General features: G+C 40.0%; 1 protein-coding gene across 1 annotated transcript in view; it reads right to left on the reverse strand.

Annotated features, from left to right (window-relative positions):
• LOC147169644 (alpha-1,6-mannosylglycoprotein 6-beta-N-acetylglucosaminyltransferase B-like) overlaps positions 1 to 12,375 on the reverse strand; it is a 79,175-nt gene that overhangs the window by 30,864 nt on the left and 35,936 nt on the right. The window contains exons 4-7 of the mRNA XM_086082990.1: positions 9,786 to 9,895; positions 6,911 to 6,987; positions 5,153 to 5,335; positions 3,156 to 3,320 (exon numbers count right to left, since the gene is read on the reverse strand). Of these exons, the coding sequence (XP_085939116.1) occupies positions 3,156 to 3,320; positions 5,153 to 5,335; positions 6,911 to 6,987; positions 9,786 to 9,895 (535 nt within the window). The remainder of the gene's footprint in view (positions 1 to 3,155; positions 3,321 to 5,152; positions 5,336 to 6,910; positions 6,988 to 9,785; positions 9,896 to 12,375) is intronic.

Here is a 12,375-nt window from a genome sequence, read left to right on the forward strand (position 1 = left end):
CATCTCAGCCTTTGTTCATTTAGCACTTTTGTGCTGTTACGCCACATTTCACATTTTAAAACAGAGGAAAGAACATTTTTTAAAAGAATATGTAAAATATCTAGGCTTGTTTATCTTAATAAGACAATCCAATATGCATATTTTTGAAACACATTTTACATAAAAATTTGCTACCGCGTTAGAGGTACAACATTTTTTTTCTTTTTCTTTTTTTTACTGATTGTAATTCCGTCTACAATATCATTTCTTGGTTTTTCATTTTGAAATACATTTGCAAACATATGAAAAACAATTTTCACATTGTGATTATGTGATTTGGAGGAAAAAACTAATGTAATCAATGTCGGAATTAGGCTGTAACAATTGTTTTTTTGTTTTTTTTAAGTGAAGCACTGTCAATACTTTCTGTACATGCATGCGTCGATTGTACTGAGAAAAATCTTTGAGCAATTCTCCACAAAGAGGACTATACTTTTCTGAATCCAGATTTTCCCCAGTATCCTGTTTTGATAAACATGGTGACAGCGAGGGGAGGCATTACAATGCTCATTGTCAAAAGAAGGCCAACAACAAACTCAACTTTAAATATTTTTAATAATCTTAACAGTGCTAACGGTTTCTGATGCGGCAATATTTTTAAGCTGTACATGGATAGAAATCCGGATGAAATAAATGGAAGGACTCTATGTGTATCAAAGAATCTTGACAATAGTTTGTTGCATGTAGCCCTGCTAGTCTAAATACGGCATTTTGGTTAATATTGCATGAGTGGAATGTGAGTTAAGCGGCACAATCCAGCATTGTTTATCAGTATCAGAAGGCGACCATTTTGTCACTTGCTGTTGAGTGAAAATCACATCACAATTGCTCAGGTCTCAGGTAACAACCAATCACAACTCAGCTTCAGAAAACAAGTAAGCTGTGATTGGTTGTTGCCTGAGCCCTGAGCAACCGTGAGGTCATCTTCAGTCAACAGCAAAAGGCGAAATGGCCGCCCCCCCTGAGATGGAAAAAAAAACGGCTGGATTTTGCTGCATAACTCATATTCCACAAATTGAATATTAATCAGAATGTCATGTTTAACCTAGTGTGGTCACATATAACATATTATTGCCAAGAAATGTTTAAGGTTGACTTCTCCTTTAAGATGTGGCTTATGTCATCGATAAAAAGTTAACCGAAGTTAATCACAAGAGAGAAGTTCCAGGTCAAATTTAATTGCAACAGAGCATCCTTGTACTTTTTGGCGTCGCTTGGAGGAAGGATTAATTCATTTGCACCTTCATTATCTGCAATACTCCTCTTAATGGGGAAAGTCAAAGTTTGAGTGCGCAGGAAGGATCAATTTTTCGGAGATTGCCAATCAATAACATGGTACGACCCAATGGTTGCCTTACTCCACTTATCCATCAGCAGTATCGTGTTGCAACTGATGGGAATGCATTCATACTATTTCATGGAAGACATTTTTAATATTTAGAAATCCACTGTGTGCTTCTATGGTGTTTTAGACCAGCAGTATCTCTTTAAGGTTTAGGCGAGAAGCAGCAAAACAGATTCCATAGAAAAGCCCCCGGGATCAAACTAGCAACTGCTGTTGCACCCTGCCACCCCCCGATCACAAACACACTTCCACTTGCGATCACCGTGACGAAGCGGCCGCGACGGCAAAGCGTACCCGCCGCAAACACGGTGACATCTGCTTGTGAGATCATTGTAAGGCAATTTAGGCTCTTCGGGCAGCCATGATGGGGAGCGACAAAAGAAAGCGTTGCAAGAAAGGCAAACATCAATCACAGTGGCAGGCAACGACGGCTACACTTGTTAACTAACTTTAGGGAGCCATTGAAGTTTAGAGAGATGCAAAATGTGTTCACGAACTGATTTCTCACGAGTGTGCTCATTCATCTTCATTTTCTGGAGCAAAATCTCATCAATCCACAGCATAGCGAGGCATTAAATTGAAAATGTATTTTCAGAAAGTTTTGGGGATTTTTTTATTTTATTTTATTTTTAAACCTGAACTTTGGATCAAGTCAGCCTTCAAATAAGTAGTTTTTAATGAAGGCAGCAGGCACAGAGTCTCAAGTACCCCCCCCCCCCTTCACTCGCTCCATTCAGCCGTTCTTAATCCATTTTCTACTGCACCTTTCTTTGTGACCATCCATCCCTCTTGTCCTCTTTTTTTCCCCTCCTCTGGCACCAGCACAGCTTGCCGTCCTCCGTCATAATCCCAATCACCATCACTATTATCGCCATCGTCATCATTCGTGACCTCCTTTCATTTCATTGCTCATCTATCTTGGAGTCCTTTTTAGTCTTTCTCTCCGCACAATAGGCCTCTGGCATGTGATATGTAATGCAGCCAAAATTAGATCATTTTAACACTTGAGTGCTTTTTTTTTGTTTGTTATTTATTCACTTCAAAAACAACATCTGATTTGAGCTGACAGGGACATACTGCAAGACGTCAGGAAGCTATGATGGGTGACAACCTGTCATTGGCTTTTTTCTTTTTTTTTGAGAGAGAGAGAGAACTGCTATAACGCTGCCTATTTGTAGAATGCGGTGCCGCTCTCAGATACGACATACTCTATTATTAACATGGTGAATTGAGAATGTGAGAATGGTTACTTGGATGCTTCTTTCATCATTGTTAACTTTTTAGAAAATCTGATGCCAAAGGGAAAGTCAAACTCTCGAGCTAATCCTTTTCATTCTGTCTGAAATGATCGTGTGAGGTGTGTGAAGGTCTTGCTTGAAATGAACTTTGGGGCATATATCCTGGCTCCATTTCACTCAAACAACAAATTGTAAATATTTGGGGCATATGAACCAAATAGTACTACTGTAAATATTCTAATGAAGTATATATGGCTTTATTATACAGTCTTAATATGGAATATTTGAGACTTTTTCTACCCTCAGTTATTTTATTTTATTTTGGGTTTGCTGTGCCATAAAAACTGTCAAGAGAAAACGTCTAGCGACACACATAGGTATTCGGCACGAGTCGCTGAAACTTGTGGACATTTGTTCACCTTGGATTAGGTATGTTTTTTTTCTCCCGTCATTGACATCCCCGTATCTGTGAAAAAGCGGCTCCCGCTATTGAAGAACATGTAGTGACAGATCACAGTGGCCGTGCTTTCTACCTTCTTCTGGTCCCTCCACCGGCGCTCCAGCTTAGCGTCGAGGCGGCTGGCAGCTGTCGCCCACTGCGCCGCGAGACGACGGATTCTACGCTTCATGAAGCTCAGAGATTCCTTTCCTGCGCCAATCTGGTCAAGGAGCATGGACAGATCCGTGCGGAAGGCAGCCTGGGAAGAAGGGATGATAGAGAGCAAAATAGAGTGGAGTCAACATGAGGTGGAAATTGGATTCTGACAAAAAAAAAAACACCTTCCGTAAAAACTGGGATTATAAACAGAAGATTTTCTGGATCAATTCTCAGCTTCACTATCACTCACCCAATTTGGGTTTAATGTTCATAATTTCAAATTTGTTTATTTTATTAAAACTTTTTTTTTCCGGCCCGCCACACCGAAACGCGGCCAAAGGGTACTCAACTGTTCATGTTTTGAAACAAATTCACACACATTAAAGCATACAGATTGCTATTCAGAGCAGCTCCCGCATAATGTTAAAAAACAGGATGTAATGCCTACAAAACAGCCTTTAAGTGGGAGGTGGTCGACCTGGTCATGGAAAAAGGCATTCGGACACTAAAATTGAAGACTTTGGTGGATTTGTGAGCAGGATAGCGTTAAAAAAATGAAACTATTGTAAGATTCTGGACCTTATTATTTGTTGTGCATGTTATGTTGTCGCATTTTTACATCTGTGTTACTTTGTTCTGTTTCCACAGTAAGGTTTTTTTTGGGGGGGGCGGGGGGGTTCTCTTGCATTTATAACGTGTATTTTATTGGATTTTATTAATACGTGTAATTATTTTTGTCATGCGGCTTATATATATCAATGCACTCATTTGACAATCTTTTTTTCGGCACTTGATCTAATTTTGGTCCTGGAATTGGAATGACTGATTCCATAGTTAATTGTAAAGTAGTATCTCAAATATTCACAACTGCACTGGAACACTGCTATTTGCACAATGGTTACTTTTACCAACACACCCATCATCTTATTAGCTAATTAATGCTCTGTCTGCTGTGAATTTGACATGATATGAATTTCCAGTTCTCATTCTCAAAAAGTTTCAAATTCAAAAAGTTACCCTCCAAGCATTCACCGCAACTTGCCGTAGCACTGTCGTGTATACGCACTTTCAATTAAGAATATGTCTGCACCGTACACAATAAGAGGCAAAATGACAAGGGTGAACCGTGCCACGTGACCCCTGAGTCAGCAATGAGGAGAAATAGAGTGGATGATGGATGGATGAGGCGTGTGTAATTAGTAGACTTTGAATAGGGTCAGATGAAAGTGAACCACTGTGAAGTAATGGGGACGGGCCGCTCAAACGCTCCTGAGCGGAAGCCATGTTTGCCCTCTTCTTGTTTATAGTTTCATGATTGATGACACCTCAACTTTCATTCTTTGCCGCCTCGTTAAGGACTTGTTATCACCATGCCAAGGTTATTAATATTGGGCGAGACTATGGACCAAACACACGACTGGCTATTTAACTTGTGTTTTAATCTATAGGGCCATTTCTCGTCACACGCCAGCAGCCCTGACAAGAATATCACTAACGCAAATAACGTGACAAGAAGTGATTAACACAAGAGCCAACATCTAAGATAGCAAAATGTTTTATTCATGTCTGAACAAACTTATTTTTTTTTCTCCTTTCCTTTCAACATTCTTCACTTACTACATTAATTGAAGTTCACAGTCAAACGGCTTCTACAGATCATTTACTCACGGACCCAAAACAGTAGTTAGACTCTTGCATTAAAATTAAAACGTGAGCGTAGTGAACCTTGAGCCAGGATACAATGGCTAATAGAAGATACTGTCTTCTAGTGCCTTTGATGCTTTTCTGAAGGCATCGTTATGTTATGTCACAATCGGGAAATGAGAGTCTCCAGACGACAACAGTTGAGAATCTCTGATTTATACCACTTATCTGCATAATAAATAAATATATAAATAAATAAATAAATAAATAAATAAACGGTATACTCACAGGTCTCTTGGTGCCCTTAGCCTGGTGGACCTGCTGGGGGCTGGGTTGGCTGCTGTGGTTCCTCCAGGCCAGCGGGGGGCAGAACCACTCCACTTCGCTCAGGTAGACGAGGAAGGAGCAGTCGGAGCCGTCGACGCCGTAGAAGGCGTAGCAAGGGTCAGAGGTCCAGCGTGCTCGCATCCACTGAAGTCACATATGCATAATGTTAACTTAGTGGTATACTTACAAATTTGATACACATTTTTTGGGGGAAAATATGCATCTAAAAATGCTTTTAAGGTGTAGTAAATAGCTAGCTAGATAGATAGCTTATTTGATGCAGTGAGCATTTAATTATCAATACCTTGACCTTGTGTTGCTTGTTTGCGTATTTTTTAAAAAAAAATTTTTAAATGCCACGGTTGTCGCTACAAAATGGTGCCAGTCATCGCAAAAAGTTAATGATAACTATATGACAGGAAATGCAGCTTTCTTGAGACGTAGGAAAAGTGCTACGGTTGTCTCACGTCTTAGACTGCTCAATAAAATACAGCTAAAGTGACAAGAACAAAATGTATAATGCTAACTAAGTCTGGCACTTTTCAAAGGTTAGTGGTTCGGTGCATCTAAATGAAATAGAATATTGTGTTTAACTTATTTTATTTCATTAGCTCAAATAAAAAAATAAAAAACTTGTATTTGTTTTGTAAAAGTTCCCTATAATTTTGGACACTTTTTGTTTTTAACATTGTCTATGTGGGACTGGCAGCTTAATCTTTCATCGATAACTACACCAAGAAATTGATTTTCATTTCATTAGAATCTACTCTAAATGTGACTTTGTGCTTGATCTATCTCGTGCCAAAAACGAAGATTTTAATTTAGAGATCATTTGTTGCCGTCAAACACATTTTTTTTAATGCTTTTAATTCATTTCCCACCACAATCAGAAGCTGTTTCAGATTTTCTCCAGAGCAATAGAGAGTCGTGTCATCAGCAAACAAAACACTTTTAAGTATTTTGGAGACACATATGGGTTCGCACACACACAGAAAAACACAGTACCATCATTATTTTTGTAGCTAATGAAAACCCCAAATTCACCATCTCAAGAAATTAAAAACATTACAAAACAAACAATCCAAATGATTTTTTTTTTTATGTAAAAATGACTTTAGGAGTGGCCTTGTGAAAAGTGCTTGATTCACAGCGACATGCAATCGATCTGAAATACAATGAGCCGTCAAACAATACATTTTTATCAACAATATACTTAGAAACTGCTGCAGCTGCAAAATTGATTGATTTTTTTTTAAGCCCATTGAAGCCTGCAAATCCCTCCAACACAAACGCCAACAAACAGATGAACATATTGTCGGCAAACGTGTGAATTAAGTCCACGGTTTTAGGAGTGGATTTCAAAAACCCTTTGAGCAAATGATACATGTGATAAGTGTGATCGTGACTGGTGCTCCACATTTCTCCTGCTGGGCTCGACCTGCCTTGCCGGGACGTTGATTCAATATGAATTCATGTGAGAACTGATGTGTAACCGGTACGAGGCCTGCAGGACATGTGGATTACGGTGACGGCCAGACAATGCTGAGATAATCTCCGTTAAACCTTTTAATCACTCTTCATCCCTAGTTAAAAACTAAACAAATACCATTAAGGGAGGGACACCGAATTCCATCGAGGAAAATGGAAGGGATTATTAACAGTTGACAGAGTAATTTCGACTAACTGTCAAAATCCCAATGAAATGAGAGTGAGACTTACATCCACTTTTCCAGGACACTCCGGGTAACGGGGGTCTTTTGGTACTTCGCACTGACTTGATGTCCCATCTCTCACAGCTGAAAAGACACAGATTTAGCCTTGAACTACAGTTTATCAATACAGTGAACACCCCGCTGCCTGTGTGCAGTTTGCTCTTTATAAATTCACCTCTTCATGATTTTTCCCCTGTGGAACTTGTCCTTGGCTATTCAATGAAAAAAAAAAGGTCAATTTTTTTGTGCATATTTTTTGTGTTCTTTCTATGATGGTATAAGACAAGGTCATCCCTGTTTTAGACCATTATACTACGGCTCTGACCATATTTCCAGTGGTCCCTTTTATGTTTTTATTTTTACATTTTACAAACTCCTAAAAATTCTCAGAAAACACACAAAAAAGCTAATAGGAAAGTAGCAATTAGTGTCAAGGAAGTACAGAGGATATAAAAAGTCGACAACATTGTTCAAATGCCAGGTTTTTGTCATATACAAAATTTGGGATGGGCGAGTACCGGTAGCAGGTATCGGTATCGGGCCGATTCTATCCTAATTTCGAAGTATGGGGTACTCGCAATGGCGGCAGATAACAGTATTGATTAAATAAAGTTGGACAAACACATTTGATTTTGGACTTTTCTGGCTACTGGACTATTTGTTTCATTTTATTTATTTACTTTAGTTCATTTTATTGGGTGTTTTATACAAAATTTGTATTTTGTGAAGAAATGGGGAACAAATAGAACATTGCTATTAATTTCATGCAATTTTAAGGAAAAACAATATTAGGATACATAGGTCTTTCTTTAAAATTATTGTGACTGGTTTATTAATACAAATTTTATGTATCAAAAGTACTAGTTGTATTGGCACTTAGTATATGCATCGGTAAATAATTTCCAAATAATAATTTTACGTCATTAAAGTGATCTATAACCTGTACAACTCAACTGAAATGTTTTTTTGCCCTCGAGATGAGAAGTAAATATGCATGCGTGTACACACCCTTTAATGACTGGAATGTGGCTGTGTTCAGAATGATTCAAATTCATGTTAAAGACAAACAGATGAAACTAATGTTTAACTTTCTGGCTATAATTCCATAATTTGGGGCTTTTTTAAATAAAAATTTGTTTTTAATTTATTTTATTTTTATTTACAGCTGAAGCTAGGATCTTAGTCAAGGTAGAGGGGAATTATGAACAGTTCCAAAAAGCAATCAATGTTAAGGCCATTTCATACTTTCCGCATTGCACGCGCTTCCATTTTTGTGCATTTCACGGCTCACGTAGGGAGGCATTCGACGTATATGCACATGCTTGACGACGTCTCAACTGACAGCCCACCCGCAAAAAGCACCTTTGTGGAATTTAAACCCACCGCACTCGAGTCCGCAAGTCAAGTCAGTCCAGATGTCACCTCTAGACACCAAGTCTTTAAAAAGGAATCAACTTATCTTAAATGTGCAACTTCATTAGTCCACATGTCTCAATGTTACTATGGATATATTGACGTTAATGATCCATACAGCAATTAATCATCATGAAACTACCCTTCAGCTCAATGAACACACATTTTACAACATGGCTGCAGCCGTGGGGCTCCAAGTTAGCGTGACGCATATTCCATGCTCCTCACCTACTTGTGCGCAGACAATGATATTAACCTGCATATAGTTCACCTTGGCCATGTCACACTAGTGCAGCGCACATTGCTCACTGGGCCTTACAGTGCATTGTCTGGTTACGCCACACACGCTGCATTCCTTGCTTCACAGACTTTGTTAAATGGCTGTCTGCCGCTGACATATGCTGCCTTTCTGCGTTTTCTGCTGCACCGCCCATCCTTCTCTCTCTCTCTCTTTTTACATTCCCTTTGCCTAATGAAACGGAAACATTACTGCAAATAAGTCTCGCCGCTCGAGGCTTTCTCCATTTACGGAAATAAACGTACACAAACAAACATTAAGATGAGGGTATTCACAGGTCAAATCTATTTGCCAGCCAAAGTTACACAAAAAGCTTGACTGGCGATTTGCATTTATGAGTTTGATTAATAAAGCAAAATTTTTATTCCATTAATAACTTTGGTAAAATACGAAAAGTTTGCTAGTTGGATTTTGTTGAGTTATCTATCAATTAAGTCATAAAACAAAAGGAAAACAAAATGAAATTAATTATGAGCTCTGGTATGGACATTATATTTTCACTGCCATTTATATGATGCATACTACATAATGCACAGGGTGCCTTGGGTTACAACCATCCTAATTTATGAGGTTATGAACGGCACACTAAGAACTAGTTTGTGCAGCGGGAGGCGTAATACCTCTTTCAGTTATCGCTGTACTGATTTATTCATTTTTTATTGGATTGTTTTAGATTTAGAAGCTAGATTAGACATTTAAAAGATTGATTGTTTTGTTTAGAAACTGCAATTACAGTCATTTCTGGACTATAAGACGCACCTGACTATAAGCCGCGTTAGCTAAATTTGGGGAATACTCGAGTTTGTTACACATACAAGCCGCACCCGTTTTAATGTTACCGCACCGGGTTCCCGCTACTTTATTTTCCATGATGAGGGTGCTCTCGTTCTGTCTCTCCTACTGTATTTGGGCTGACTTGGTTTGTTTTGCTCTGTCTGACGCTCTTGCGCTTCCTTCATAACGCGCCCCCTGATTATCTGATGTATAAGCCGCACCTTTGTATTAGCCTCAGGTTTGAATGCAAGTGAAAAAAGCAGTCCAGAAATTACTGTAAATTGCTTACCGTAGATTATTGATAGACTACAACACGTTTGGCTAACATACAGATTTGGGTTGAGTCCCAGTGGTAAGAACAGAATTCCAGTATATTCATTCGTTGTGATGATGATACCTTTTCCTTGCATGATGCTGGTCTGCAGTATCTGCTCCACTCTGACTGCCATGTTGGAGACATTCTGGGCAATAGTCTGGATCATCTCCATGAGGCCGGCTGGTTGAAACCTGCAGATGCACAGCAACACAAACAAAAACGTTAGAAGGATAATCTGCCATATTGGCCACATTACAATAGAAGTGTCAACCAAATGTTTATTATATTCATATATATATATATGTATATATATAACATTGAAGTGAGCGAATGAGGGTGTACAGTTAGCTGGCTGTTAAAGAGTTAGCCACTCTGTGTAGAATGACGACACGAGTTGTGGCCATCGGCAAGCTGGGTAATAATATGATTTTGGTTATTGCATTTTCTTAAAGGAGCATGTCGCAATATTGACGCAAATTGGAGTGTTAAAATAAGCATATTTTTCACCCACACATTTTAAAAGATTTGTATAATGGACAGTGGCTGTTGCCCCTATTTTCCTGTAGAGTGAAATAATGACCGGGTGTTCGGGACCGAATCTTAAACTTTTGTGAAGTCAGGCGCGTGTACGCTCTCTCTCTCTCTCTCTCTCTCTCTCTCTCTCTCTCTCTCGCGCGCGCCGCGGAATCGCCGGGAAGTCAGAAGTGTTTGGAAGTGTGCGGACGAGACCGTGGAAAGACACAAGTGTGTGTGACAGCGGATGTAAAAGTGTATCAAAATAATAATAAATCAAGACTGTAGTGCGACCCTCCGTCTCACGGTGGCTCCTCTTGTTCGACCATCGGGCCGAAAGTTTGGCGACATGAAACGAGAGTCGTCCACGGAGGTGACTCCGGCTGAGGGAAAAATCTCCCCCGCACCCCCGACCACGGTCAGAATACTGAGCAGGAAAGGATAACACTGTCCCCATAAAAAGGGCAAAACTGAAGTCGCACAAGCGTTGCAGGAGCACGTGGCTCAATATTGGAGCAGGTGGAAAAACTTACGCTTGCTTTCTTCTGGCTAAAAAGGTAAGACTCCGTCACGAAAATTCGATAGGGTCTATTTATGATAAGCAATGCACAATAAAACTAATACTAACGTCTCGGCACTCTGGGCGCGTGCGCGTCGCTGGCTTCCATTCCGCTTTTTTACGACATGGACCTTTGAAGGCTACCATCTTAGCCACCTGTGATGAGTTATAATTAGTACTGCAGTGACGATATATGTTGAAAAATAATCACCACGATATAGTGAATAATTCTCAATATAAGTATGTTTTTTTGTGTGTTTTTTATGAATCTGTGATACACTCAAACCACAACATAGCAAGGGACAACAATCTGAAATTGTGAATAGCGAACCACAAACAAGCGAGGGTTCACTGTTATAACAGCTCCTCATTTTCCCGTGAGCAGAATTCCGCTTCTGTCCAAAATCCAACGGATCAACCCTTTCTGCAGTAAAAACAAAAACAGCGTATCGTTGACAAGCTGAATTAATGGAATGAAAATAAATGCAGAGGAGAGCGGCGCCCCTCTGTGTCACAGTGCTGAAGCTTCAAACACACAAACAACTCCGAGCGCAGCAGTAGAACAGGAAGTGACATTTGCAGGTACATTTATATGCTGCTTAATGTGCTGTAGCTGAAAAGCTCATTAGAAAGTTTGCTTGCGGTACGGCAATAACGGCACTTTCCACTCTTAAGTGTACGCAAGTGGTGGATTTTTTTCTCTCTTTTGGGTCTAATAGCGATTTGATGTCCATGCGCAGTCGATTTGAATGCAGTCGAACAATTCCATTTCGGTAGGACTTCTGTACGCTCGCGTCTTTTTTTTCACCCCTCGTTTTATCGGAATCCCCTCCTGTGCTTCCACGTCTCCTGCCCCCCCCCACCTCCATTTTTAACATCTCAAACAGATGTACAAGTGTTAGCGAGGGATGCAAATTGGTAGACACTTGGTTGGAGCGTGAAATGGAAAGGACCTGCGCTGCCACTTCCCCTGCTGGATGACAGAACTCCTCATTCACAAGATAAGACGTGTTGAATAAGTTGTCTGCGTGTGGACTTTTTAGCATGTGCATGCTTGAATATCATGCGAAAAAGTGAAGCCGCCATTACGGCTCATGCCCGTTTCTGCTGCAGTGCCCATTACCTCCCTTTTAATGACTTGATTTCAGCCTGGCACTCCAACGCTGTAGCGTTCCTATGCATTGTCTAATCAGCAGATGGCTTTAATCCTCATTCATTTCACGCTGCCCAAATGCCACGTGATCACAAAATCGCTCACAACGATACAATGGAATGTGTGCGCGTGTGTGTGGGCAGGATGATGTGCAACGCCGCTTGACGACATGCCAGCAGCAGGAATCCAAGCTGTGGAAGTGCGCCTGGCAGGAGGCGACCTTTGTGGCTTGAAAGAAAAAGATAGCGCGCATCAAATTCACAAGCTCAACCACATGTTGTTCTTATTAGTAATATTCATTAGGAGTGGATGTTTGACTGCAATTCTTGAATCAAACCTCCAGACAATGAATGGACTTATTTATTGCGAATGAGAAAGGAATCTTTGAATCTCTTTTTGTTCTGATCTCCTGTTTCAATGGCAAGTTTGTATTGAGCAGATAAATG

This window comes from Leptonotus elevatus, chromosome 8 (genome assembly GCF_054856555.1).
Source record: "Leptonotus elevatus isolate MCC_2025b chromosome 8, RoL_Lele_1.0, whole genome shotgun sequence".
Lineage (NCBI taxonomy): Eukaryota > Metazoa > Chordata > Actinopteri > Syngnathiformes > Syngnathidae > Leptonotus > Leptonotus elevatus.